The 27,998-nt window shown below is 50.6% G+C and overlaps 9 protein-coding genes across 9 annotated transcripts; 4 read left to right on the top strand and 5 right to left on the bottom strand.

The window, feature by feature from the left end:
• The first annotated feature begins 191 nt into the window (after nucleotides 1-191).
• Nucleotides 192-2,348, top strand: F4807DRAFT_421777 (uncharacterized protein). Its single transcript, XM_047997610.1, has one exon. It carries the CDS (start codon nucleotides 469-471, stop codon nucleotides 2,338-2,340), a length of 1,872 nt encoding a protein of 623 aa, XP_047855050.1. The 5' UTR covers nucleotides 192-468; the 3' UTR covers nucleotides 2,341-2,348.
• A 1,612-nt stretch (nucleotides 2,349-3,960) lies between these two features.
• On the bottom strand, nucleotides 3,961-5,969 carry F4807DRAFT_51259 (WD40 repeat-like protein). Its single transcript, XM_048003134.1, has 3 exons — nucleotides 5,692-5,969; nucleotides 4,383-5,634; nucleotides 3,961-4,263 (listed from the first exon to the last, which is right to left on the bottom strand). Exons 1-3 carry the CDS (start codon nucleotides 5,750-5,752, stop codon nucleotides 4,215-4,217), a joined length of 1,362 nt encoding a protein of 453 aa, XP_047855049.1. The 5' UTR covers nucleotides 5,753-5,969; the 3' UTR covers nucleotides 3,961-4,214.
• An 835-nt stretch (nucleotides 5,970-6,804) lies between these two features.
• Nucleotides 6,805-10,572, top strand: F4807DRAFT_466933 (LCM-domain-containing protein; the record flags this gene model as incomplete). The annotated part of the gene is made up of 7 exons (XM_048002427.1): nucleotides 6,805-6,888; nucleotides 6,958-7,178; nucleotides 7,227-7,588; nucleotides 7,644-9,382; nucleotides 9,433-9,723; nucleotides 9,777-10,103; nucleotides 10,155-10,572. The coding sequence occupies 7 exons, from the start codon at nucleotides 6,805-6,807 to the stop codon at nucleotides 10,275-10,277; spliced, it is 3,147 nt and encodes a 1,048-aa protein (XP_047855048.1). The 3' UTR covers nucleotides 10,278-10,572.
• F4807DRAFT_51065 (Clavaminate synthase-like protein) lies at nucleotides 10,389-12,288 on the bottom strand. The gene is made up of 4 exons (XM_048003132.1): nucleotides 11,714-12,288; nucleotides 11,482-11,663; nucleotides 11,009-11,428; nucleotides 10,389-10,949 (listed from the first exon to the last, which is right to left on the bottom strand). The coding sequence occupies exons 1-4, from the start codon at nucleotides 11,832-11,834 to the stop codon at nucleotides 10,485-10,487; spliced, it is 1,188 nt and encodes a 395-aa protein (XP_047855047.1). The 5' UTR covers nucleotides 11,835-12,288; the 3' UTR covers nucleotides 10,389-10,484.
• Nucleotides 12,253-13,395, top strand: F4807DRAFT_51073 (cytosine deaminase). Its single transcript, XM_048003133.1, has 2 exons — nucleotides 12,253-12,661; nucleotides 12,739-13,395. The coding sequence occupies exons 1-2, from the start codon at nucleotides 12,355-12,357 to the stop codon at nucleotides 13,134-13,136; spliced, it is 705 nt and encodes a 234-aa protein (XP_047855046.1). The 5' UTR covers nucleotides 12,253-12,354; the 3' UTR covers nucleotides 13,137-13,395.
• On the bottom strand, nucleotides 13,225-15,156 carry F4807DRAFT_459368 (uracil permease; the record flags this gene model as incomplete). The annotated part of the gene is made up of 4 exons (XM_048001349.1): nucleotides 13,225-14,163; nucleotides 14,230-14,712; nucleotides 14,782-14,948; nucleotides 15,021-15,156. The coding sequence occupies 4 exons, from the start codon at nucleotides 15,154-15,156 to the stop codon at nucleotides 13,225-13,227; spliced, it is 1,725 nt and encodes a 574-aa protein (XP_047855045.1).
• Nucleotides 15,157-15,594: 438 nt separating this feature from the next.
• On the bottom strand, nucleotides 15,595-19,135 carry F4807DRAFT_51041 (2-oxoglutarate dehydrogenase-like protein). The gene is made up of 2 exons (XM_048003131.1): nucleotides 16,425-19,135; nucleotides 15,595-16,369 (listed from the first exon to the last, which is right to left on the bottom strand). The coding sequence occupies exons 1-2, from the start codon at nucleotides 18,997-18,999 to the stop codon at nucleotides 15,825-15,827; spliced, it is 3,120 nt and encodes a 1,039-aa protein (XP_047855044.1). The 5' UTR covers nucleotides 19,000-19,135; the 3' UTR covers nucleotides 15,595-15,824.
• Nucleotides 19,136-20,346: 1,211 nt separating this feature from the next.
• F4807DRAFT_421757 (uncharacterized protein) lies at nucleotides 20,347-22,924 on the top strand. Its single transcript, XM_047997609.1, has 2 exons — nucleotides 20,347-20,850; nucleotides 20,907-22,924. Exons 1-2 carry the CDS (start codon nucleotides 20,706-20,708, stop codon nucleotides 22,712-22,714), a joined length of 1,953 nt encoding a protein of 650 aa, XP_047855043.1. The 5' UTR covers nucleotides 20,347-20,705; the 3' UTR covers nucleotides 22,715-22,924.
• A 1,869-nt stretch (nucleotides 22,925-24,793) lies between these two features.
• On the bottom strand, nucleotides 24,794-26,556 carry F4807DRAFT_51020 (WD40 repeat-like protein). Its single transcript, XM_048003130.1, has one exon. It carries the CDS (start codon nucleotides 26,329-26,331, stop codon nucleotides 24,973-24,975), a length of 1,359 nt encoding a protein of 452 aa, XP_047855042.1. The 5' UTR covers nucleotides 26,332-26,556; the 3' UTR covers nucleotides 24,794-24,972.
• Between the last annotated feature and the right edge of the window lie 1,442 nt (nucleotides 26,557-27,998).

Genomic DNA, 27,998 nt, shown 5'->3' with positions numbered 1-27,998 from the left:
CTATTCCTCTGCGTAATTTCCTCTCGCTTGCTATAGACATAAATATTTTAAGATTGGAAGTTGACGTATAACCTAACTCTACTGTAGGAGTACAGACTTCCTCCGCAACCTAACGTTATCGTCGATTAGATTCCGGGATCGATCCATCGACAGGCTTGGAACCTTAAACACCCCCGCTCATCTACCCACCTGGATATCCACGTACATTCACGTACATACACGTACATACATACATCCATACCAGACCACTCCTTCCCCGTCCACCCCGTCCCCCCGCAATTGCGCTTAGTCCACCTCGCAACTAAGTAGCTACTGCCTTACCCTTGTGCCTGAGCCTGAGCTTAAGCTTGAGAGCCTGACCCTGATATGAAGCACACGGTTACCAACGGTGCCAGTCAATACCAATTTACTTCCGTTTCAACAACAGAAACAACAATTGTCACTTGAACAACAACCACAAGTAGTACTATGAGTAAGACAATGACTACAGTTGCGCTTCCCAGGCCAATTTCACCGCATCGCTCTTCTTCTGGTATCGTCACTTTATCTTCTCCGATAGCTCTCGAAACGATCAATACCCAACAAGTATCCAGCGCCGCGCCCGCGCCCATTCCAAACAAACATATTCCAGTTTGCCCTACCGGTCCGGCACACCCACACGTCCGTGAACCAAATACCCCTCCACCTTCTCCAGGTCGTGAGGATGAACGTCGACACCGATCGTCCCTCCTCTACCCCCCAGATAAGTTTGAGCATCTGGAGGCGGGGTCGCTCGCTTTATATAAGATCCATCCTGGAGACGTGGCAGCCTCCTTAGACCATCTTTCTAAACAACCTCTACCAGAACCATCACAAGTATTTCCCTGGTTCCACGGATTGCATCCTTGTAACCAGATCCAGCAGACCTTTTTCTCGACAAGGAGCAAACCTATGCGGCAGATACCTAGCTGTTTACGTGGTATCACAGTTGTTAAAGCCGACGGTGATCTCTCGACAGCACGGTTGAAAGGAGCTATTGCCCCTAATGAATTCATGAATCCTTGTGCTGATGGCGAATTTATCGAGGTTGATCCAAAACAGGGATTCTCCGTCCGGAATTTTCAGATTCAGGCCGCTAAAACCGCCATAACCTCCGATATTATCGTATATGGAGAGGACGCGGGGTTGGTCCGCAAATTGGGATGGGAAATCGCGTCGGCACAATCTAAGTGGCGTAGGAAACACGAATCCCTTCCGAAATACAATACTTTCATATGTATTAGTCCATTTAGGGACTTTGAGAAAAAGCATAGCGAAATTGTCTCAGTCGATTCAGAGGGTCGCCTGACGGGTGCCGTGGTGGACTTTTTCCACCAGGAACGGTTAGAAATGTATGCAATGACGAAAGCCACCGAGGTATCACATAATGTGTGGATGGGACCAACTCCTGAACCAGAGGGCGAAGAGCAGCAGCAGTTCGATATTCTCATCGAGTGTAGCGACCTCGGTCGACTGAATCCAGCCGCGCTACAAGCAATTGCTGAAGGTCCCAACGACGACGCGAGGCACGCTTACCTCGACTTCCCCTCATCTGGGAGCATTCTCCCACCAACGTGGTCCCACGCCGAGGCCGATGGCATCCTGGAAACCTGCAAATGGCTTTGGCATCTTTCGCACGGAACTTTGCCCTCGCGATCGGATACTGATGTAGACGGCGATTCTAATATGTCTGATGCATCCGAAGCAACAGAAGTCGAGACGAACCGGCCGCGGAAGATTCTAATACATTGTGCTGACGGGTATACCGAGTCGACTATGTTAGGTATTGCATATTTCAGCTATAGTACTGGTCGACCGGTTCCTCAAGCCTGGCTTGAGCTGCATACGATGATGAAACGAAATTTCTTTGCTTACCCAACCGACGTATCTTTATTAACCTCAATCGCGCCTCGTCTACTCCATGAATCACCCGTCTGTGCGGATAAAAGCCTCCTGGAAATCACGAATCTCGTGAAACACGAGCCTAAGTGGATCGCTTCTCTCGACGGTTCATTCCCGAGCCGAATTCTCGACTACATGTACCTGGGTAATTTGGGTCATGCTAATAACCCGGATTTGCTGAAAGCGATGGGAATCAAACAGATCCTCAGCGTGGGAGAGACAGCCATGTGGCGGGACGGTGAGCTGGAAGAATGGGGGGAGGATAACGTGCTTGTGGTTGAAAAAGTTCAGGATAACGGTATCGATCCGTTGACCAAGGAATTCGAGAAGTGTTTAGAATTCATCGGTGTGTATACCCACCCGTTTAGCCATCATCTGGTCCTAGCGCACGAAGTCGTGAGCCAGGACCTTCCCGAATAGGAACCTCAACCCCCTCCCCCGAGATCCGCTTGATTAGCTAACCACCAACTCCATAGACCGTGGGCATCGGAACGGCACCGCGACATTAGTTCATTGCCGAGTGGGCGTGTCACGTAGCGCGACTATTTGCATCGCGGAAGTGATGCGCTCCATGGACCTCTCATTCCCGCGAGCATACTGCTTCGTGCGAGCAAGACGACTCAATGTGATCATCCAGCCCCATCTAAGGTTTGCATATGAGCTCCTCAAGTGGGAGGAGATGCTCCGAGTCCGGCGGCACCAGGCTAAGAGTGTCCATGATGCCGGACATCCCGTCCGGAGAGAGTTAGAATGGGGAGAAATCGCGAGAGAAATCGCGCTTATGAATCGACCTTATGCGAGATAATTTACCCGCTAGATATGAGGAGGTTCTGATTATTGGCTTACTGGCTTATTCAGCATCTTACCTAGGTAGTAGCTTCAGCTGACGACCCGAACGGCACGGTTGACAAACGGTCTAATCGGGATCTGAGCTGTTGCGCTTAGTCTAAGGCGGAATCTGGCCGGAAGCAATCTACGTTGTAGCATTTAACGAGGATCAGTGGTAAGTGCTGAGGAGAGGCAATATCCACCGCCCCTTTTTCCCGCACAATCTACACCACTGGATCCTCTAGCATGCGGTACATGCTTTTTACTGTTTCAAATTACGACCCCCCAAAAACTTTTGGGCTACATTTCATCTCGGAGTTGACGGAATCGGTGGATGAAGGGGAGCGAGACATATCTTCGCCTTTTAACGACGAAATGACCTGACAGATCTTATTTTTTTATTTATTTTTATTTAGCATTATGCTCGCGGACTCCGTTTCTTGAGAAAAGGGGATGGGGCTGAAAACCAAGGGGGGTTACCATGTCCGGGCCCTGTCGCATCCAGCGGCGCCATGGCGTCGTTGTTTTTGGAGCGGGTTTTTTCTATTTTACGATCGTTTTGTTTCTCTGTAACGGATGGATGGATGGATGGTCCGGTTATCACAAGGTGTGTCATTGCGAAAGTCTCGTGTTATTCATCCCTCGTCCCCTAGAAAGGGGGGACGGGGTTACGTTTGAACTGTTGTACGGCTAGTACGCCGACTGTAGTATCTACCTACATGTATGTGACGCGATATGGACAAGCGACGGGAATCTTTTTTTAGGGATTTTAACGGATTTACGACTTTGGATATCTTCGATAATGAGAATGTTTAGGCCATATATATGCGAGTTCAAACCGACTTATCTATCGCTACTTGTTGCCATCTGGATTATCGCTGTTAATATAGCGATTTTTCATCACCATTCTTCTTCTGGTGTAGGACATATCGATAGCTTGTATTTAGTAGTGAAATGATGTTTTATGCTCTCTACATCTCGTACTCAGCTGATGAAACCGAAGAAAACCGCTTAGACGCCAAACGCTGATGCAAAAATAGCAAGAAAAAGAAAAAGAAAGGACGCAAAAAGGTTAAACTCCACCCTTAATCGAGAGGGGGAAAAATACATATATCCGTCTTCTGTTTGGGTTGGGGTATGAATTTCGCTCAGCTGGTGGAAAAAACCTCCCGCGGTATAGAGATGAGAAGGGGGTCAATTGGATTAAAAAAGGCGATGGGTTAGAGAAGAAGCCCTGGTGAAGAAGAATATGGGAAAAGAGTAAATCAGCACGAACCCCTCCCACTCCCACCCCCTTTGCCCCGATGATGATGAACCTTTTAACGCCTCCCAGATGAAGCCCATTCTTCCGACGGCGTGGCCCAGCAGTTGAGGAGCAGCCAGCCGGGCCCCTCGAGCCAACCCCCCTCGTCCCCTTCGTCTTCTCCTTCTTCTTGTTCCTCTTCTCGCTCTTCGTACATGCCGCTCTACGGACCGTAATTCGAGGCGTCGAGCTTATCGTCGCTGTCGAGGACCCTGCAAAGTTACGCGAGAATAAGTTAGTATAGGTTAGTTCCTTCCAAGTTGGTAAATTAAGATATATCAAATAATCTCAATCTAGAGAAAAGAGGTAAGAGTCTGTTAGTGGCACGCACGAAAACTGCTTAACTAGATAGCCCTCTCCACCATGCTCCATGTCGATGTTGAACACGTAGAAGCCGCCGTCGCTCGTGACGACCATGACCTGCGGGCTGCTGCTGCTCATGGCCACGACGCTGCGCAGCTGCTGGCCGCTGGCGGCCGCGGCGGCCGCTCCCGGGCGCGGCGACGCCGACGAGCTCTTGGGGATCTTGATGTAGGCGAAGTCGCGCAGGGGCTCCCACATCTCCGTCACCGTCTGCGGCAGGTAGTTGCCGACGACGCCGGCGACGCTGCGGCCCATGAGCTGCGACGAGCGCCGGATCATGCTGCTGAACGAGCCGCTGTGCCGAGGGCGGTTAACGATCGGCGGGTTAGACGGCGGGGGAGCGGCGAGGTCCGCCACGTCGCTGCGCGGGGAGCCGGTCGCGCTGTTGGGCGAGTCGTTGCCGCTGTCGTAGCTGCGGCTGCGGGACCAGCGGTCTTGTCGCGGGGAGCCGGGCGTCTCGGAGGGGGTATTGTTGGGGCCCGGCTGCTGGAGGCGGAATATGTGTACGGTGTCCGAGGTGGAGGACACGCAGAGAAGCGAGCTAGCCATGTTGAAAGACATGCTGTAGATTGTGCTGGGATACGTTCCACGGCGGAACTGGAAGAGTTTCTGCCCTCTAGGCACCGAGAATACTCTGATGATTGTCCCCGTCTCACTTGCCGTTGCCAGCAGATTTCCTTCGTTGTTGAGCGCGATACACGATAAAGGAGACCGGTGTGCCTCGATGACGTTAACAGCCTTAAGGGTTAAAGTATCGTAGATGAGGACATCCCCTGACGTGACGGGGGCGTAAAGCGAAGCTGGAGGCGCATGCGACGGTCGTTTATCTTGGGTATCGTCACGAGGTTTTGGCAAAGGGTAGGCAAGGAAGCAGTGTTCGGAAGACGGGGAGAGAGCGCAAACAGCGCCGGGATTCGGGGAGGTGGCAATGTTGGTGAGGAGTGACATGTTGGCTATGTCATATAGATAAATCTCGTCTTCGAGCACGACAGCTAGTCGTTTGCGGTTTAATCGTACTGCTAGGACGGCAGATGGAAATGTGAGCTCGCAAATAACGGAGGCACGTTTCGTGTTCTGTATTATTAGGTGACGAGGAGAGAGGACGAGAGCAACGAGCGAAGTGGAAAAGAGCATCTCAATTATGGCGATGTTCCCATCATCGCTGCTGAAGATCTTAGAGAAGGGATCCGTGTGGTAAATGCGAAATCCTCTCGAAGTACCTGAAGCCGTTAGCTACCTGTACGGCCGATACTACTGGGAGTGGAGAGCCGACATACCAACAGCTAGGCAGCTGTGGTCTTGATTGAAGGTAATGAAATTAAGAGCCGGGTTCGACATGGCTGTAAGCTGTGAGACTTGTCGCTGGATGGATGCTTCGGAGGTTCTCGATTGGAAGTGCAAAATATGGTTGCAACCTAGCAGATATAAAGTGCTTCAAGGTTGAATAAACGCCGACGGTGTTGTCTCAAGTGCGTAATACAGCTATTTCAAGGCCTTTCCCGGCTAGGAGGAACTGGTTGCTATGTACCGAAGCTAAGGTAGAACTGGTACAAGGGAATATTATGTACGTCTACGTTACCGCCGTCTCGATTCGAGTTTAACTTTCCGATTCATGACAAAGAAAATACGGTGAGTCGGGACAAGCTGGGAGCTGTATTCATGAGCAGTACGATGATGATTAGCAGAAGCTGAGATATCAAATAGCTTACGTAGCCGACGTGAAGCTTAGCTTGCTAGAGGCTTCAATGTTCACAAACAACTTCGGGGCAAGGATTAAAGTGTTTGGGATAAAGAGAGATCGATGATATTGCTATGGCAGATACCAGATACTAAAAAAATACGAGGGGTTGGAGACTTGGAGTCTGTACACACCGAGTGGGGGAGAAAAGACCGTTGAAATCATCAATCAGATGCCACTGTCAGGCGGGGTACTACCGGGTACAATCTCATTGTAACACCGCATCCATGCTGCTAAGGTCGCGCGCTACCGCTCTGTAGCTTCGGGAGCTTGGGCCTCTTTTACCGCAGCTTGGGTCCCGTGCCCAATGCTGAACCTTCCAAGAACCCTTGCGCTGATCGCCCGCCGCATGCCCTACAATTATGTGGTACCTAGGTACCTATAACGCTTCCGAACCTAAACCATGCGCCACAACTGATCGAATTTGGATGCTATCATAATTTTTTATCGTCTTATAGATTTCTCGATATAATATGAATTTCTGTCTTACGAAGCTAGACTATGAGAATGGAGCTCGAGTTGAGAACATTAAGGATGCTCAGATATAAGCCATTATAACAAGATCCTTTACCTTTTCATCTCTTGACGGCCGATTGTCTTGCCTTTATAAGTTCATATTGAGGATTTACTCTCGTTATTCTCCTTGGTTAAGATGCCTCAATATCCTGGCAACAAGGCCCAGAAGGGATCTAGCCGTTCGGCAAAGCAACAAGCTCTGGACGACTTAGTCATGGCTGTATGTCTCAATCAAGCCTACTTGATGTACACAATACAATCCGTTCTTTTCTAATCCACTTACATCAAGACAAATAGTAGCAGTATAGTGTCCAAGAGGAGTGTTGAACGCATATACTATCCTGATGAGCCGCACTTCTTCCGTTTCTTCGTCAAGAAATTCCAACGACGAGCTCCACTGATTAATCGAGGCTATTATATTCGATTGCACGTAATTGATGTTGCCGTACGTCGGTTTCTGAAAAGTCCTTCAGACAAAAAGAAGGTGGTTATCAATCTAGGCTGTGGCAGGTGAGATTTCATATCACCACCTTATAGTTCAGCCCCTGATTCTTTTAGTGACGTGCTCCCCTGGCAGTGCATGACGAGATATCCGAATGAATGTCAAAATGTCAAATTCGTGGACATTGATTTCCCTGACCTGATAGAGAAAAAATGCCGGATCGTTCAGGAAACCCCAGAACTCAACTCTCTCTTAACCGGGTTGAAGACTAACGTGGGACATCATGTACAGCTGCAGAGCGACCAATACATCGAGATCGGATGTGACCTTCGTCGTATCTCTGATATAGAACAGGCACTCTCGACCGTAGTGGATATTGCTGACTGCAAGTTTATGTTCGTAGCTGAAGTCTCCATCACTTACATGGAGACCGAAGGTGCCGATTCAGTCATTCAGTGGGCTAGCACCCTCGGACACGGTAGGCGGTCTCCTTTTACGAATATTCGTCTATTGGCTGAAGCTAACTAGATTAGCCGAGTTTTGCTTGCTCGAACAAATCATTCCAGATGGCGAAGATCATCCATTTGCGCAGACTATGTTAGCTCATTTCGAGAAGTTGAAGACGCCCCTGAAGTCCGTTTTCGCTTACCCAACACTCGAATCTCAACAGAATCGCTTCACCAGCCGGGGTTGGTCACAAGTTGACGTCAATTCCCTTTGGCATATATGGTGTAGCGACCAATGGTTACCGGCAGATGAGAGGAAAAAGATCGATGCTATTGAGCTTGAACCTTTTGACGAGTGGGAAGAATTTGCCCTCTTCGCTGGGCATTACTGCGTGGTTATTGCTACGACTAATTCAGAGAGCATTCCAACAATATCTAATGGCTCGAAAAATGTAGAAGGGCTTCAAATCCCGGTATCACCCCTGAGCGCAGACTTTAGCGAATATTCTGGTACTCGAGGTCAACGTCGATTCGGCGCCGCGATGAGACTGAAGAATAATCTGGGAGAGGAATTCTTGGCTAACACATTCGGGTCTGGGACAAACACTCGATTAAGGTCATATGATCTCTATGAAAGGGAATCGCCTCTACAGGATATCGTAACCCATCACACAGGTCCTAATAGTCGTATGTGCCACACGATTACAGACCTGGGTGATTATAGGAGTCTTCTCGTAGGTGGTAGGACTTCCCCATCGAGTCCACTGCGCGATTGTTGGCTCTTCGATAAGAGAGTTAACACATGGCAACGGGTGGACGATCTCCCATTGCCCATTTATCGACATGGTATGACAAGACTTGGTAATTCCAATATGGCGCTTTTAATTGGAGGTAAATCCGGATCGTCGACAATTTTCGAAGGGTGTCTTCTCTATTCGCCAAGCTCTGGCTGGGTCGAGTGTGAGATTCTAGGGTCGAACTATGTACCCATTTTTGGTGGCCTTTTGACGAGTCTCCATGAGGCAACCCGCTCCTCAACAAGTAACGGTGTTCAGTTTTCTGGTGTGCTAATAGGAGGTATCTCTCAGGAAGGCATCATTGCTAGTCAAATCTTGCGATGGGTTTTGGAGCTTCCAGAAACTGGCAAGCCTACGATTTCATTCACGCCTCTATCGGATATGGAGATCCCCGGCCCCTGGGCCCGAGATGTGCACGGCATCAATAATCCTGATGGTCTGATAAATCGCTTTGGGGCTACAGGTTTTGTTTCCTCCGAAGGACATCTGACTGTGATCGGAGGAATCATCGCAGACGGCATAGTTACACGAGATATCGAAGTCTTAGTTGTAGACATCTCTGGTTCGCACTATAAAATTCTTTCGACTTACCGTATAGAAGTCGTCCCTCGGCCACTGTTAATAGGAGTATCGATAGAATTGGTTGACGGCAATCAATTAGTCATTATGGGTGGCGGAGCTACCTGCTTCTCAATGGGGACATTCTGGAACCACGGCTGTTTTACACTACAGTACAATCAAGCAGTCACCAACGATACACTAATTGAAAGTAAGACAAGAATATGGAAACATTCAAGGATTGTTGAACTTACCGACGAGGCAAAACGCCAAGATGTGCCGGCTTCCTTACATAACGGACAAGTTGCAGTTAAGGTTGATATACCAAGGGTCCAAATCGGAACAGCAGCTGCGTTTTTGGCAGCACTGAAAGCCGGAAAGCCAGTGGTCATCGAAGGAGGTAATCTGGGAGGCTGTGTTCAAAGTTGGTCGTCAGAACACATCGTGAAGCAACTTGGTTTTGACCGGAAGGTAACGATTACCCTGACTTCCTGGTGGATCCAATCTAATCGATTCACCAGGTCGTCGTCCACGAAGCAAATAGCGCCAAGATGGATTTCAATAGCAAGAATTTCACCTACGTCACGAAATCGTTTGGAAGCACGATGCAAGAGATCGAAAAAGGCAATAAATTATATCTGCGTGCTCTCTCGGAGGATCACCCAACTGACCAGCCAGCCAATATCAGGGTGGATTTTCCCCAATTGGCAGATGACTTTCAATTACCTGATGCGTTGTCATTCGTGAAAGAAAATGAGTTCAGTTCCGTGTTACGAATTACCGGGCCAGTAAACATGTGGTTACATTACGATGTAGGAGGATCCATAGAATCGGATTCAAGCATCATTGACTAACGCTATAGTAGGTTATGGCAAACGTATATTGCCAAATAGCGGGCTCTAAGAGATTCATCTTATTTCCACCCTCAGACGTTACTCGCCTTTCCTTTGCTCCGGGGTCATCAAGCTCGAGCATTGATGTATTTTCCGAACTTCAATCGCCGTCTCTAGCCGGGACACATCCCCACGAAGCTGTGCTCAACCCAGGGGATATGCTATTTCTTCCACCACTATGGTTGCATACTGCTACCCCGTTGAGTAACCTAGGGGTCGCTGTCAACGTCTTCTTCCGGAATCTCGAAGCCGGCTACTCATCCGGGAGAGATGTTTATGGGAACCGAGACCTTGCGGCTGTGAGTATTGTTTAAAGTTTTGTGTAATACTTACTGACTCCGTTGTTGTAGTATGAAAAAGGTCGACTTGATGTTACACGAATTGCGAATGGCTTCAATAAGCTGCCATTCGACATGAGAGACTTCTATATCAAGCGATTGGCAGATGAACTTTCCCAGAAAGCCATCGACTGAGAAATAATCTCGCATGATCGCTCTTCGAAGAAAATAATTGTCCAATTTGGATATGGATCATACGGGATCCCTCCTACCTAGATACCTAAAACCTAAATCCCTATTGTATTGCTTTGTCGCTTTTGCGATAACTCTCCGTCCCATGAACTCCTATCCAAACTAGTCAACCCCAACGTTTCAATGTTGTTGCTCATTCCACTTCCCAACTTAGGCTATTCCTGGGATAGGATTTGGTCCAACTGGGGGAGCGGATGAAGCAATATTGGCTTGATGCATGGTTCGAGGCCCGTATGAGGCTGGATAGTCAATCGCCGTGTGAAACATCTGGTAGTTCGCCCACATGACGATGTCCCCTTCCTCTAGACTCGGAATCAAGATATACTCGGGTTTCAATACTCTTTCCTGGATACCCTTTAACAACTCTCTGATCTCCACGACGTCCTCAACTATCCTAGGCTCTTCTGACGGGGACGAGCGAAGAAACAACTTCCTCGCACATATTCCGTGGACTTGGAAAGCTTTCTCGCCTGTTACAGGATTTACCCATACCATAGGGTATGTTTTCACATCCTTCTGTTCGAAGTCACCTAGATCCCCGAGCTTCTTTTCCTTGCCTTGGCTTACGAGGCCAAGGCCGTTAGAATTACCTTTGCAGTCACCTATCCACATATACTAGTTACAATAGTTAATATTTGCACCTAGTATTCAGGTCGGAGTGATTCTTAACATACCGGATGGGGCGCATATTCAACCCAGCTATGATCAGCCATATTCTTCTCATCTCCCGTCATCATTTCATACATTTGAATACTGCTGATGAACGCGGTTAGGCCGGGTTCTGCCTTCATGCTGAGACCAGAGCCATCATCCCACCGGATATTGACATCGGGTTTGGTAGGCCGCTTTATGCAACGCAGGGTGGTGAACCACGCTGGATCCCTCGCATACAACGGTGCGTCCATATGCCAACGCTGAAATCGAACGTTGCCTGCGTTAAACTCCTCTTCTGGCAATTCTTTTCCGTGCCAGTCGTGGGAGAGGGGCTTAGTAATGGTCATATTCTTGATGCCGTAGTGGTCTTCTCCTTGGAAGCCTTTTCCGATTAAACGGACATTCTCGGCACCTGGAATACCCACGACCTCGCGGCTTTTCTTTTCTACCGTTAGAACTAAATTTCTAGGATTGGGGCTCTCGGACTTCTTACGGAAAGCAAACCGCCTTTACTGTTGAAGGTTTTCATATCCCCGTGAGAATGAACCTGGGGCGATCTGGGGTCGAAGCGCGTTACGAGCTCCCATTGCTTGATCGGCGCAAGATCTTTCTGTCCCTTGACTACGATGACTTTGTGGGTCCAGATAGCATCGGCTAGATGACGGACGTCCGCATCTGACCAAGTTGAATACTGTGACCTGTTGTTTGATAGAAGACTCGCTTACCGCTAATATCATTCAAATCTAGACCGGTTACACTTGCACCATAATCGTGTTTCTCTTTGGGAGATTTGGTCATGGGCGTGATCGTGAAGCTTGCTTCTGCGTTTAGAGCGCTTGGGGACATTTTTGACGTCTTTCTTATTTTCTTGGGCTAATCTAATGATCTACAGTGAATTTAAATGTAGATCTAAAAAAGTAGTTCATTAGCGTGGAGGAGATGATTGATATAGTCTATCCTCGGCGTCGATATGCTCTATCGCCAACGTGCATGGATAGATATCTGTCGGAGACGGCCGTTGATACGGCTCGCGGGATCCCTGTCGCATCCGGATGTAGTACCAAGACGCGGGGCTCTCCATCCCATTGTAGGCCGAATTTCGATAGCTATCGCAACATGGAGAAGTTACTTTTTCCCTTTTCAAATCGGCTCCTATCGTAAAGAATATGGGTGGTTGGTATCTCGATTTATGGCTGATAGCCGTGACGTATATAGAGGGAGCTATGACCCTTTTCGAGCACTCGTGATGATTCAATCAGTACCTACAAAGTATATTTACAACTGTAGTCTTCACAGCACAGCACACTTAAAATAATTTCACATTAATTGCCTTCGAACTTCAAACTTAATACTAAGGCACGACACGATGTGGCTCCCATTACTGCTACAAGCAGTCTCATTCTTCTCGAGTCCGGTACTCAGTCACGATGACCACCACTTCCACCCAAGATCGCAGCAAACCGTCGTCAGCGATCCGACACTCTCAATCAATGGCATTCCCTTCAGCACCAGAGCGTACTGGATGCGCCAAGCCAACCTCGCCCTCGGCAAGCCATGTCCCTTCGCCGCGTTCGGCACCGTGATCGTGAACCACACCGGCAGTTCGGAGCTCGGTGAGCTAGTCTGCACAGGCGCCAACAGCGGAAGCACGACCGGCAACCCGACGCTTCACGGTACGTAGATAATATTTACCCCTCCTAAACACTCCCCAACCTTCTTCTCAAGTTCACGCTTACGCGACAAATCGCAGGAGAGATGTCAGCCATCGCCAACTGCACACGCATCCTCACCGACCCCTCGGGGCCGTACAAGCTCTCCCCCAGCGAAGCGAGCGCCGCCTTCCCGCGCCTTTCGCTGTACACGAACGCGGAGAGCTGCCCGATGTGCGCGTCGGCGATCCGCTGGGCCGGGTTCCGCGAGTACGTGTACGGGACGACGATCGACGCGCTCGTCGCCAAGGGCTGGGGCCAGATCCGGATCCCGTCCGTCGAGGTCCTCCGGCAGTCCTTCGACCTGCCGAACCCGAGCCGGCTCGTCGCCGGCGTGCTGACGAACGAGACGGACCCGTTCTTCTTCTGGCAGTACGATCCCGCGTACCCTTGTCCGAAGGGGTGCGCGCGGGTGGGGGGAACTTGCCAGGCTGCTTAGGAAGCTTCCTACCTGGTAATAGGACGTCTTGCGACGATGTGGATAGAATAGATAAAAAAATGAATTGCATATTCCGAACCCAAGAGAGTCATATAGCCGTGATATCCCCAACCCCCTTAACCTCAGGATCCCTCCCGGGCTCGCTTCTCACCTCCTCCCCCATCATCTTCTCATCCTGCCCTGTCCCGCTCTCCACATCCGCGTCAACCGCCCTCACAACCGGCGCATCTCCGGGCACCACGTGCGGAATCAACGTCGTCCGATCCGGGAACCAGTAATTCAACCCGCAGTACAGCACCACCGCCACGAAGAACCCGTACAGCCAATTAAACGTAAACAAGTTCACGAGCCCCTGACTTATATGCACATTCGCAGGCGTAACCTTCTTCGCGAGCGCCGGCAGCAACGGCACGATCACAATCGCCGTCGCTACCAGCGCCCTCCAATTAACACCGTACTTACCGTACCTATAAATACCCTCGGGATCGTACAGCGCCGGCACATCGTACCGCCTCTTCTTAACGACCCAGTAATCGGCGACCAAGATCCCGGCGATCGGCGCCATGAATATGGCGTACGCGCTCATGAAATTTAGAAACGCGGCGGCGGACGACACGATGATCCAGGGACACAAGGCCCAGCCCCCCAACAACTGGGCCAGAATCGCGCCTCGACGGATATTCAGCCACTTCGGGGCCAGCGTCGTCACGTCGTTGGCGAAGCTGATGCCGTTCGCGCTGACGTTGACGCTGACCTGGGCCAGCAGCCAGACGGCGGCGGCGAAGAAGGCGGCGGCGCGGCCGCCCGCGGACCCCTGCCAGGTCCCGATGATGTCGAGCGGCGACCAGTACACGGTGCCGTAGACTTGTTTGGAAGCGCTGGCCGACACGATGCCGAAGATGCCGACGAGCGTCTTGAAGAGCGGGATGAAGGGCAGCTGCCACAGCTGTGCGCCGCGCGTCTTGCTGAAGCGCGAGAAGTCCGGGATGTTGACTGCGAGGGTGGAGTACCCGCCTGTTACGCTGGTCTGATTTTTTCATTCGTTAGCTGCTTTTGCCATACATAAGTTGATTTTGAACGTTTGAGAATATACCAAATTCGACAACCACAGCCAAGCCCTCGTCGACCCGGACACAGTCGCCGGCGCATAAAAGAACTCGCCCTGCCCGCCCGCCACGACCGTGATCCAGATAACCATCGCCAGCGCCATCGGCGTGACCAGGACCGTCTTAACCCAGAACAGGTACTGCAGCCTATGGCTCGGGATCAGCAGGAGCGGGAACTGTATGCACCAATATATGAAATAGCTCAGCAGGCCCTGGCTCGTCGTGCCCGCGGACTTGGGAAGCGTGTTGGGCAGACGCGCGTAGCTGGGCCAGATGGCGGTGATGATGGCCGTGACGCAGGTCCCGCCGTTCGCGCTCTGCACGCCGAACCAGAACAGCGCGAGGACGGCGCGCGTCACGACGCAGAAGTAGCTCAGCCAGTACCCGTAGCTGGCCCGGCACGCGATCGGGAACGGGATGTGCAGGTCCGCACCGATCGCGCCGTTGAGGACTGTCGGGATCGCGTTGCACTGCGGTGGCCGTGGGATTAGCAAAAATTTTCAGGTCCTTTCTTACGCCACGAAGAAAAAAAAGCATACTATAGCTGCAACTAGAACGATCAGGATGGCATCGGTAGCCGTTAAGCCCGTGGTCATTATGGCGCTGGCGGCGGTCCATGTCGAGACCGTCACCAGATCGGAGTACCAATATCCGATGAACGCCCAACTCGTCCAAGTCCGTTTATCCTCTGGCACCGGATCTTGATCTGTTGCGGGGATACAACGTGGTTAGTTAAGGAGTGCGCTAATGCCTGTGTAAAATCGAATAGCTAACATACCGGCATTGGTCCAGACGTAAGACGGCGCGATGCTGCTAGTCTGCTTGGGTAATTTCCAGCTATACCTATCCGTCAACCGAGCTCGGGTTTTCTCTTTTACGTGCTGGCCACGCTCTCGAAAGGTGAATGAATCCATCGTTGCAAGAGTATCGTGGGAAATTGGGCATTGGCGTTGCGTCTCAGCTTGATACTCCGTCAGACTACGTAGGTATGCAACGACATCGGCGAAGTAGAGCTCTCGAAGCTTAAGAAGGCTCGCGACAAAGACGGCCGTTTGACTCGGGGTAACGCACCGTTGAATATGAACCCCGCTAGGAAAGCCTTCCGGATATCACCTCGTAACATAGTTGTTGGTTCCAGTTTGATTTCGTCACAGGGCTGACATGCATGCCGATATCAGAGATAAAGTAAACTTCGGCCATTGGCAAATCGGGGGCGTGAAGCAGGGTGCTTATCACTACCCCAGCTATATCGGGCTCACATTTCGGCAAAGCAATACTACTCACCTCTTGAGAGTCCCGGTCCGATATACGCTTGATCTTCGCTCGGGAACAAGGTGGCACTACATAGATCTCGTTTAGACTTACAATGCTCGGCGTTGCATGTGCACCATGCTAGGCCTGAAGGTATGAAAATATGCATTACGCTGCTCGGAAACCCTTAGTCACCACCCGTCTATGTAGCCTCGATTTGTGACCCCGAGGCTGCGTTATACACAAGATAAAATACAAGAAACATCATGAAAAGCTAATGCCTGCCCCGTCCTCGTATGAATAAATGCTCGCCTTTTTTTCCCTCTTCCCTTTACTCGCCCTTCAGCTTGTCTTGCGATACAGTGAACGCCATCTCCAGCAGGTCTTCCTCTTCCTTCTTGTGCGCAGCCTTGAGACCAGTGGCAACAGATGCCGAAGGGTTTCGTCCTGCATACATGACGTGCTTGCGGTCGTGGTATTGCGTGTGGTTCAGCAGAGTCTCAATACGCGGCTGGGTAAAGCTCCATGCACCGGCATTGAGCGGTTCCTCCTGACACCAGACAATGGTCTTGGCATTCTTGTACATGTCCAAGTTCTCCCTGAGTTGCTCCCACGGGAAGGGGTTGAGTTGTTCGATTCGAGTGAATGCGACGTTGTCGATCTTGTTGTCGGCACGGTACTTGTGGAGCGTTGCCCATACCTGACCAGTGCATAGAATGACGCGGTCAATTTCTTCCGGAGACTTGATAGTTCCAGCTTCATGCTCGGGGTCGGGGATGATCCATTGGAAATGGGCGTTAGGTCCCGTAAACTCCTCGATATTGGAACGAGCCAAGGGGTGTCGCAACAACGACTTGGAGAAGAAGATGATAAGAGCTACACAAATTAGTAATCGTACTTACTACTTTGGATTGGGCTTTGAATAACTTACGCTTTCGGAATTGTCGGTGCATCTGTCGGCGAAGGACGTGGAATAGGTTAGCAGGAGTTGTCATGTAAGCAATCTGCATATTGCAGTCTTGGTGCTGGCGATCAAGCTTCTCCTGTGCCGGGAATACGCGCGGGTCTTCGTTGCAGAGCTGTAGATATCGCTCGATACGTCCAGAAGAATGCTCGGGACCCTGTCCATCATAACCGTGAGGAAGAGACATGACTAAACCGGTTCGCTGCATCCACTTAACCTCGCCGGAGGCGATGAACTGGTCGATGACACATTGTGCGTTGTTGGCAAAGTCACCAAACTGAGCCTCCCACATGACCAATGCGTTCGGAGAAGACAGAGAGTAACCATACTCGAAACCCAAAGCGCCGTACTCGCTCAAGGAAGAGTTAGAGATAACAAATTTGCCCTGATCTTTGCTGACGTTCTGTAAGGGGGTGTACGTGCTCTCATTTTCTTGGTCGTGGAAGACAGCATGACGCTGAGAGAAGGTACCTCTCTCAACATCCTGACCAGAGACACGGACGTGGTGACCTTCGGTGACGAGCGAGCCGAAGGCGAGAGCTTCAGCAGTCGACCAATCAATGTTCTTACCCTCAAGGACCGACTTAGTGCGGTTCTGGAGAATACGCTTTAGGTTACGGTGAAGTTTGAAGTCTTCGGGAGCAGAGCCGATAACCTCACCAATGTGCTCCAACGTCTTCTGGTCGACGTTTGTTGACATGTGCGGCAATACCTCGGTCGCCAATTCTTTGGGCGACTTGAAGCCGTTCCAAGCTGAGGTGGTCCATTCCTTCGATGTTGGCTGGTAGTCTTTCGACTTAGTAAAGCTTTCTTCTAACATGCCCCATACCCACTGTTTGTGCTCCTCGACGTCCTCCTTCGTGAATGTACCATCCTGGAGTAGTTTGTCGACGTAGATGTTGATTTGGGGATCCTTGGAGGTAATGCGCTTGTACATCAAGGGCTGAGTGAAGGATGGCTGATCAGTCTCGTTGTGGCCGTGCTTGCGGTAGCAGATAAGATCAATGACGACATCCGACTGAAATTCAGCACGCCAATCCGCAGCTAATTGACAGACGAAATTAACAGCCTCAACATCGTCGGCGTTGACATGGAAGACGGGTGCGTCGATGGCCTTGGCGATATCTGTGCAGTACGCGGTTGAGCGGGCAAATCGGGGATCGGTAGTGAAGCCGATTTGGTTGTTCACGACTAAATGGATCGTTCCACCGGTTGAGAATGCCGGCAGGGAGTGGAAACCGAGACACTCGTATACGATACCCTGTGCGGCAAAAGCAGCATCACCGTGCAACAGCACACTCATGGCAGTTCGGTGTGTCGACTCGTCATTGTTGTAATGCTGGATAGCTCTGGTCTTTCCTAACACAACCGGGTCTTCAGCCTCCAGATGCGAGGGATTGGCAACCAGCGAAAGCTGCACTCGCTTGCCGGATGGCGTAGGTCGCTCAAAGTTCATTCCTAGATGGTACTTGACATCGCCCGATCCTTCATCTTCGGCACCAGCCGTACCCGCGAATTCGCTGAAGATGGATTCATTTGGCTTGCGGACGACATTGCTGAGCACATTAAGACGACCACGGTGAGGCATTCCAATGACGATGTCCTTTACGCCGTAGTCGACACTTCGGTCGATGAGTGCCTTCATGCCAGGCACGAGCGTCTCGCAACCTTCCAGGCCGAATCGCTTGTCATTGGGATACTTGGTGGCTAAGAAAGACTCGAAACTAGAACTCCAGATTAAGCGGTCGAGAATTCGGCGCTTCTCGTCAATTGAGTACTTGAACGGCTGAGGAACCTCGACGCGTTCTCTTAGCCAGTCGCACTTGGCTCTGTCGGGGATATGAATGAATTCGACACCATATGAGCCGCAGTATATCTTCTCGCATGCGGCGATGATCTCGCGCAGAGTCATTTTTTCTCGGCCTTCACGCTTAAAGCGAGGAAGGATTCCAGGGCCAAGTGAAAACTCCTTATCAAGATCCTTCTCCGTGAATTGGTAGTGTTCGAGGGACAGTTCCTTGGGCTTAACATTGGTAAATCCCTTTTGCTCATTACGGATGCCAAGAGGATCGATATTGGCCTTATGGTGGCCGCGGGCCTGGTATGCGCGAACTAATAACTGGACTTTTAAATGGTTCGTCACATCAGAACCCTGGCTGGCTCCCAAGCTTACAGATGGTCCGACACCTCCTGTTGCGCTGGGTACAAGAGTTGGGGGAGGAGTGAAGGCCTGCTGGATAGGCATATCGCCACTCTCCATGTTCTTGAAGTAGATCTGCCATGATACATGGACACTCTCCGGGTTTTCCTTCCATTGCAGGTACATCTCATCGATATAATTCGCGGTATTACCGGACAAGAAGTTGTCATTTGGAGACGGAGTGGAAGTGGTCGAGGATTGCCTCTTCTGGGCGGCGACGGCAAGCGGACGGCGGGCGGAGCTAAGAGAGTAACATCTCGAAGCTTGAGTGGCGCATCTTGAAGTTCGACAGCTAGCTCTAAGGAGCTGGCTGGTCGAAGACCGAAGGGTGCTGCTCAGCATGGCGCCAGGCTAATGCTTCAACAGCTTTAAGAAAAGAGTATTAGGTCTGTACGGAAGACTGGGAAGATAGGGAAGACAGGGCAGGCTCTTGAGTCTTGTCTATTGTGGCATGTAAAAATCCTGGGATAATGACTTTAATTAAAACTCCTACCGAAGGGCGAGATACCAAGATCTCTAGAAGAGATTAAGGAGCGGCGGAGTAAGTCTGGATGAACAACAACCTTACTAGGTAAGAGAGTTGTGGTGTTGAAGCTGAAGGGAAAGAAACTTGGATGGACTGGGAAAGGTCACACTTTCAAGTTGGAGAAAGTAAAAATGCAGCAAAGCGACTGGCAAATGCGACTGCCCCTGTCATCACCCGGTCGCAGATCAAAGTAGCCAAGAAGGGCCCGGGGCTGCCGATTATTCGATTAAAGGCTCTTTCATATGCAACTAACCCTGCTTCATTGATTGCCACTCTATGCATATAAGTGATAGAAATGTAATTACAGGCTAAATTCGGCTCTCAGAACAAAGCTGGGATAGGGCAGCGCTTTAATTGTGGGCTTTTGATTCGGTGGAAAGGTCCGACTCTTACCGTAAAAAAACCACCGAGGCTATGTAGGCTTTTTTTATAGACGACTTTGGCAATGGATTTTTTATCGCTCAAGTGACTTACCGCTTTTGCATTTATGCAGTATTAGGCATATTTGCAAAAGACTCAACTAGTTACCTAGGTACATAGGTATTTCAACTTGGAACGTTAGAAGTGCCTAAGTAGAGCAATCGAAAATGCTCATGAACTCAATTGATTAAAATAGTTTGTGTACTGTGTGCTCAGAACTTACCTAAATAATGAGATGGTCTCGTGTCACGGTTAGGTACGCTAGGTATGTGCACAGCTTTCATGTATGGATGTCTGTGTCACCATCCAAGAATAATAATGAGCGCATTCCACGTTGACGTCTCCAAGTGGGGTTTTGTCTTCAATGATGCGGAAATATCAACTTCAACTTAGGAAAATTACAAGGGAATAACCGAATCTTCACAATAAACCCTAAGACTATTCTGCGGTGAAGATACGACATGCCAATAAATATCCCGTTTCAATGATGTTGTCTCAAGATGTCGTCACGTAGCAGCTTGACCCTGGACAGTTTGCTGCATTAGAAATATTCCATCCAATTAAAACGTTTCTTTTTGCTAGGATAGGTACATGTGAACACCTTGAGCTTCAGCCACTTTTCACGCTTTCTGTGGCTTTGTTGGAGTATGTACCTATGTACCTAAAGCTTGGTCCTGGTCTGTTTCAACAATCGCCTGTGGCTAGTGCAATAACGTATTTGACTGCCTTCAAACGCTCTTCCTGCTGCAGTGAATCATATCAAAACATTCTACATATTCAATAAAATCTTTTTAACAGAGCCGACCGATAATTTCTATTTGCAAACCAGCACAGGCACTTCTTGCATGTGGTCACACGGGTGATTTGTTGAGCGTTTTCCACCCACGCTTGGGTGTTCTCTTTGTATTCCTCTCCATTCCAGGTCCGTTAAACGAACATAGGTCAAGACGATATATACACAACGACATTGCTGTACTAAATCCTCAAGAAGAACCACGTGCAGCCTCTAAGGAGGCTGCTGCACTCAAGGCCTGGAGCTCTCATTTCCGCTTACAGGACGTTAACCTTCACTTCATCTCACTACATTATCCCACAGCATAAGATGGCTATTCCTACGGGCGCTGCTGCCTATAAAAAAAAGGATGGCATCCTCACACTCACTCCTGATCAGAAGAATGTCATATGGACTCCCAACACCGCACTAGGTGGTCCACCGTCGGTGTCGTTATCCATATCAAATATCACCAGTAAGAACATTTGTTCCAACTGTATAAAAAGGTCAAACTAATAACGTTTTTGCTAGATCTTCAGCAAACCCCCGATAGTGCCGCTAAGGTTATGCTAAAGATTTTTGATAAACCCCCTGGAAGTGCGGATCCAACAGCTTACTTATTCCATTTCAATTCTCCCTCGGACCCAAGGGCGGAGGCCAATGTGATCAGAGATCTTTTATCCAAACTTCTTGTCGAAGTCAAGAATAATGACCCCAGCATCCCGCGACCCGCCGCCGCACCTTCAGGTGGCTCGGGGGGCAGTGGCTCAGGATCAATGGCCTTCGCCAGCACTGTGAACTCAAAGCCAACGAAGGCACATCTATTCGACGACGAAGCTTTGAAGAATGACATCGTACTACAGCAATCCCTCTTAAGGGCAGATCGTAACCTTTCCCAGATGTACATGGAAGGTCGAAAGACGAAACCCGAATCCATGTCAGATACCACGTTCAACACGCAATTCTGGTCTGCGAGGGTCAACCTGCTCCGCGCTCATGCTATTGAGAACAATCAAAAGAAGGGCCCTTACAACGTGCTGGCCCAGGTGAAGCCTACCATGGAGCAGAGCAATGATCCGAATAAGCCTAGTGAGCTGAAGATCAAGTTTAGTGTTGAACAGATTCAAATGATCCTCAACCAGCATCCTCTGGTCAAACGAATCTACAATGAGAATGTCCCTCCCGTGAAACAGAATGATTTCTGGGAAAGGTTCTTCCTCAGCAAGCTGTCTAAGCAGCTAAGGGGTGAACGCGTTACAGAGCTTGAGAAGCCTGACTCACTCTTTGACCAGTACGATGAATACGACGATATCAAGGACTTCAAGAGCAAGCTCTTATCCCAGCGCATACCACACATCATTGACGTGGAAGGAAACGAACAGAACCAGGGTGGATTGAAGAGTGGAAACCGCAAGGATGTCGAGATGCGACCCAGAAGTGGAAAGGAGGTACCCATCATTCAGACGCTGAACAGCATCAGCGAGAAGCTTCTTGCTAGCACTACGTCGCGCGAAAATGATCCTACGATTCCGGTAGAGCCGGACAACGACACCTATCGAGAACTTGCCCTGCGCGATCTTCGTGGGGATGTCGAAGAAAACCGTATCATTCTCAACATCAAGGAGCAGAGCAATTTCTTTTCGAGCGACGCTAGTGCCGTCTCTGAGACAGCAGCTGTCTACGAGAAACAGAAACCGTCGAAGGTACTTAAGGATGTGCAGGGCGATTTAAAGGGCCTCGCCCAATACAGTGCTGGCGGTGTTGATCTCCATTCGTCGCTGGGTATTGATGACGACAGCGAAAGCGATGAAGGGGGAAAGAAGCCGGCTCATGTTGGTTCGAGAGCGTCACGAAAGGATGCGCAAAAGCAAATACTCGATAGTATGGCGCAGAGACGAGCTCAACTTTTCGGCCACGACTCGGACGAGACATCACCCATGGGATTGCCCCCGGACGTGACCCAAATTTGCAACTTGACTCAAGCCACCACTGTAGAATTCGTCAAGCAATTTTGGTCAGCGTTCCTCTCGGGCGACCCCGATCGAGCCGTCGAACTTGGATATCTGGCCGAGGCTCTTAAGCGATCTAAGGACAGAATTAATGCCGTCGCCGAGGAAGCTGATAAAGTGCGTGAGCAACAGATCAAGAAAAGAAAGGAGGAAATATACCAGATCTACGAACGTACCGGTAGAAAGATCAAGTTCAACTCCAAGAATATTCGTGGTGGTAGAGAGGCTGTATTGACGCTCTTCGAACCTACGATTGAGTCCCTAGACAAAGGCATCGCAGAGTATCAGAAGGCGCTTGCAGCGGAAGGTATCCAGGCTAGCACGGAGTAATGACTACATGGGCATACGGCGTTCTGGTTAGGAGGCCAGGAAAATGCATTGCATAGGAACCCCTCATAATGGGAAGACTAATGATACTATGATACCAGTTGTTTAGACGGCAATAAAGAAGGGCGTGTCTTGCATTCACCTTGACTTCCATTTATTAATACCCCCCTTTTAATAATCTAGCGGAAGGAATAGTAGTCGCCATTTCGACCACGAGGCAAGTACGAGTATGTTATAAACTAAGACGTATGGGGAAGCCGCTGCTCAAACGGACGTAAATATCCTCTTGCCTCGAGTGAAGATGTTTATTATAAGAGAGTAGAAGGCACATCCCCAGCGAGTGTAATCGAGCAATTTATCAACGTAGACGCAAAACAAGATTGATGCTCCGAATAACATCATATTTCCCTATCATAGCATCTAACCCTCGAGCCCTTAACGATTGGCATAGGATTATTTGCATCATCCAGATACTTAGATAGCAAAAGTATCGTCACCATTAACATGAGACATGGACAACAATATTAAACGTGCCCTTAATGGTCTTTCGGCCACCACTTATAGATCTCGCATCCCTCTTTCAAACCGATCCAATATTAGCAAGACCTCCACGCGCCAAAGCTCTCCCGAGACCCTCTGGGACCGCAAAGACTCCTCTGAGAGCCAACCCAGCCCTCACAACTCTATTTACGATGCAGCCTGGGCATCGGATCCAGGCGACACAGCTAGGTCCCCCTACCGAACTCCAGATCCAGCCCTGGTTCCGGTTTCGACACCAACGAAGACAAGCAGGCCTGTGACTCCGCCTCCCCAGCTTAGTCCCATTGACCTGAATTCGGAGTCACCGTTATCAAGACTCGAACTGTCAGCCTCGACGTCCACGTTCGAGACACCATTCTTGTATGGCCATGGCACGGAGCTCGCGCCCATCGCCGAGCAGCGCAGCATCGCGACACTGCGAACCGCCGCCACGGGAAGCAGTCTCGCGGGGTCAAACATCTCGCCGTTGCTAAAGCACCAGCCCTCCACTCTAAGCGGCGGAAGCAAGAACACGCCCAACGAAAATCCCAGTAACCAAAACACGCCTCCCCGCCGACCCCTACGTCGTCAGCTATCCTTCAGCCTGGACGACATTTCCACCTCGCCGGCCCTCGGCAACCATCGGCACGGTAGCAGCAGCAGACGCGTCAGCGGCGAGACCTCAGAGCCCGGCGGGAGCAGCGCCATCGACAGCCTAAGCGGGGTTAGGATGCCGCGCCTGCGCAGCATCAGCAAGCGGCACTCGCCGCCCGCCGTCGAGACGGTTAACATCCACGCGTACCCGCAGAAGCCGTTGTACCCGCCGCACCAGTCCCCGTCCACGCCCCTCGCGTACGCGGAGTGGCTGTCGGCGAACGGCGGCCGCGCCTCGCACCACTACCCGGGCGCCCCGCACCCCTCCACCGTCTTCGCCGAGCAGCCGTTCCGCGGCGTGCGCAGCGGCCACGGAAATTTGGAGACGCATCCGTTTATGCGGGGTTCCGGCGTCGGTCGACCTGCTCCTGCTCCTGTCCCTGGGCCTAGACATACGTTCGATAGTATTTTGGAGAGAGGGATAGGGACGGGTGTGGGCGGAGAAGGGAACGCGAGGACGCCGAGTCGAGGGCTAAGGGGACTACGGGTTCGTGATGATTCGTACTTGCCTGGGCAGTGCTGCGATATACCCGTGCCGCGGGAACGGGCCCAGTGGACGTGCAAGACGTGCGGAAGGCCGGCGGATCAGCGCTGGAGTTTGCTGTCCACGTTGACTGGCTCTGGGGCTGGGGTCAGGCGTGGGGATGAGTGGTGTTCGCGGTGCTGTTGGCGGAAGATGGTGTATCTTTGGTGTTTCTGCGAGCCGTTGGGTGAGAGTGAGGGGCGGTGAGGACTCGTTCGTTGGGGTGTTGCCTACCTATCTGCTTGGTTGGTGTGAGAGGAGCTGGATGAAAAGAGGTGGTTACGGGAGTTGGAATGGTAGTTGAGATGAGTAGTTGGCGACGTTTGCTTCCCGGAACCTGTTTTCTAGAAGTCCTTGAATAATTCTTGCACAGTAGGTAGGTATGGAGTTGGCACATTCTCTCCACGAGAGAAGTGCCTAACAATGTTCAACGTCTTTTTTTCTTCTTGGATTTGTTTTGCTCGTAGCTCGTTACATGTGGTATTTAGCCATCCAAGGCGCGGTAATCCCATTATGTACAGTTTCGAGCAACAAACAGATTTGGTTCGGCCCTCAGGAGAGACGATTACGATTGTATAACCTGCCACGGTCGAACAATGCCATCATCCCCGGTCGTAACCAGCATCTCCTCAATACCTCTTCTCTCCGGCGGACACCCCTGATCGTACCTCTTACACCACGTTATATGATTCACCTCGTACGGGCCATGCGCAGCCGACGTCGTCGAAACGACCTTCCACTTCTTGCTCTCCTGCGGCTTCTCTTCCGCGTGACCGTTAGTCATAGGAACATCGCCATCCAGCTCCGCCGCCGCCTCGTCCTCCACCGTCCCGTTTGGACCCGCCTCGCTGGTTGTGCTCTCGGCGTAAACGGCGATGACTCCGTCGCTTCCCGTACTCGCCACCATGCCCGTCTCCGGACTCCACGTCGCCGAGTATATATCCCGCGTATGCGCCTGCGGCAGCACGGCCGTGCACTCCCACTCCTCCTTCAAGCTCCTACGCATCGTATTCGGGATCCCTCCCAAACCACCACCACCACCCCACGCATGCTGGGTCCGTTCCTCCTCTTCTTCGTCTTCTTCCTTTAAAGTCCATATCCGAATCGTCTTATCCGCGCTCCACGTCATCAGACGCGGGAACGCGGTCCCTCTGGGCTTAGGCTCCCACTGCACGCCCCAGACGGTTCCCCCATGGCCCTCGAGCACGGCGACGCAGACCCACTCCTGCTCGCCCTCCTCGCGCCACACACGCACAGTATCGTCGTAGCTCGCACTCGCCAACACGTCGCTGCCGTACCTGCCCCCGCCACCCCCACGCCTTCCGACGCGGTTCGTCTCCGGACACCAGGCCACGGCCTTGACGTCGCCCTCGTGCTCGCTCAGCACCGCCACCGTCTCCCACTCGTCGTCGTCCTCGCGCGCGCCTACGTCCTCCCATATCCAGACCGACTTGTCGCGGCTGCACGTCGCTAGGAACTGGCCCGTCGGCGAGAAGGCGACGGATTTGATCTCGGAGTCTTGGCCGTCTAGGATTATTATCAACTCCCAGTCTTTTTCGTCGTCTTTTTCGTCATTGTCGGAGGAGTTCGTGACTTCCACCTCGAGGTTGCTGTTGTGGTTATTCTCGTCATCGGTCCATCGCCATAGTCCCGCCGTCGAGTCGAAGCTGCCGGTCACGAGGCACAGCTTGTGCGGCGCCAAATTCGGCTTCCAGGTCGTGGAGCGCACGGAGCGATCGTGGCCGTTGGTCAGCGCGCTGTGCGCCGAGAGGGTCGTGAGCGAGAAGACGGTTACGGATTTCTGGTGCGCGGTGGCGAGGAGCGGGAGCGTCGGGTGCGGTATCGATTGCCAGGCGCGCTGGTACAGGTCGGGTTTGAAGGGGGGAAGAGGTACGAGTTTGACGGATTCCGGAGTAGAAGACATTTTCTTGTCTCTCTCTTTTTCCTGGGGGGCGGTCCCCGGTCCCGGAGCGCGCGCCGAGGGGATTGTGAGTTGGGGGTACTTTGGTGGCGCTCTCCTTTTATGGCGATTCTGATTGAGGACTTGGTATACTATGTTGTATCGGTATGTCCTTTCAAACGACGAACAACAAAATTTCTCGTTTGGTGATTCGCGACGATGTAATGTTTGAGTGAAGCTGGATGAAAATTCGTCGAATTATCGGGACTAATTGAGCATCGCGGCAACCCTTGTATCACTGACGTATGCGGGGCAGATGTGGGGTTAGGCCTAGCATTTCGGCGGGTGGAGCTCTATAAAATACAAAGGTACCTCTTATAGATGGATCTTGGAAGCATCACTAATAACCCCTTTTTTCTTGATATCCGAAGTGTTTGTGCTTCATAGTCTACAAAGACAATTTTACGATTTGTTTGCAGATCATCCTCATATACATAATTACTTAAGTCTGGTCAATCCTGCCTGCAATACACCCGAATCGTGTTTGATGGCTTGATTCTGTACTTTATCCTGTGCTCGATATACGCCCTAAATGGTTTGTCACAGCAGGAACTCGGAAATTAAGATCTGACTTTCTGCAGAAATTCCCAAAGAAATTTGAAAAATATCAGGCTAAGTGATCTGAATCATCACATTCACGACAGTCTCGGTGTCCTCCACGAACATCAGCTTCCAAAATCTTCCTTGTCTTAAGCTAGGAGCAGCCGCAGAAATAAAGCAATGTAGTTTGTTACAAAGTCAAGTCTAAGATCTGAAATCTAGATTGTGGGAATCTGAAAACCCGATTGACCTGTTACAAAATATGATACGTCAAGTAATAGAATAGAACCTTAGAGATCTAGATCACTTGACCAGCTGTCATACATAACTATGTTCCATGTCCACGGACCAACGGCAAATGTGTTAATAACCCAAACATCGATAGTTCCAGAGACTTCCAACAGTTTATTCTTAGCGTGTATACGGACCCGAAGGTAAACGGGACTCCTGACAGAGCTGTCGGCAAGTAATATTAGTACCAGAAGCCCGGCATGCTAACTGCAACAAATCTTAGGGTTGGGCGGCCTATTTCCATTAGGATTTCAGGGCGTTTTCTTGGTATCCCTGTACAAGCGGTAGGTTCCGTTACCTCTTTCGAGATATTTCCCCCTGAACTTTTGCAATGCTATCGGCTTATGAATTTTTCAGTTTCATAATGCGATACAGAGCAACTAACCTAGGAAGAGTCTTAACTCTCGATGTGGACAACGAACCATGACAAGCGGTCAAGCGTTTTACAACGTTTTCTGAGGTCCTAATATTCGTGCAACTAAGGATTACACACCTTAGTTCCTACGGGCTTGAGCCATTAATCGAGGCTTGGCTAGCTGAAAATCCCCGAAGACGCGAGCAAACGAGTATAGGTGTTGCTAATGAAAAGGCTCTCATGAATTACTTGAATTAGCGTCTAATGAAAGATCATAGTTGGTAAAAGCAAGCTGTAATCTGCTAATTGTATCCTAGATAATAGTCGAGGCAAGACATGTGGAGTCTGGAATATTCCTATCATAGGCAAGGTTTACAATTCCCACCTGTTCTTATGTCGGAGACTTGCTGCCACGAAGCACATGGCTTTGTCTCTGCTTCGAAAC

Source organism: Annulohypoxylon truncatum (assembly GCF_022578515.1).
Source record: "Annulohypoxylon truncatum strain CBS 140777 unplaced genomic scaffold F4807scaffold_12, whole genome shotgun sequence".
Lineage (NCBI taxonomy): Eukaryota > Fungi > Ascomycota > Sordariomycetes > Xylariales > Hypoxylaceae > Annulohypoxylon > Annulohypoxylon truncatum.
The sequence above is the reverse complement of the archived record's forward strand: the minus strand, read 5'-3'. Positions and strand labels throughout refer to the sequence as shown.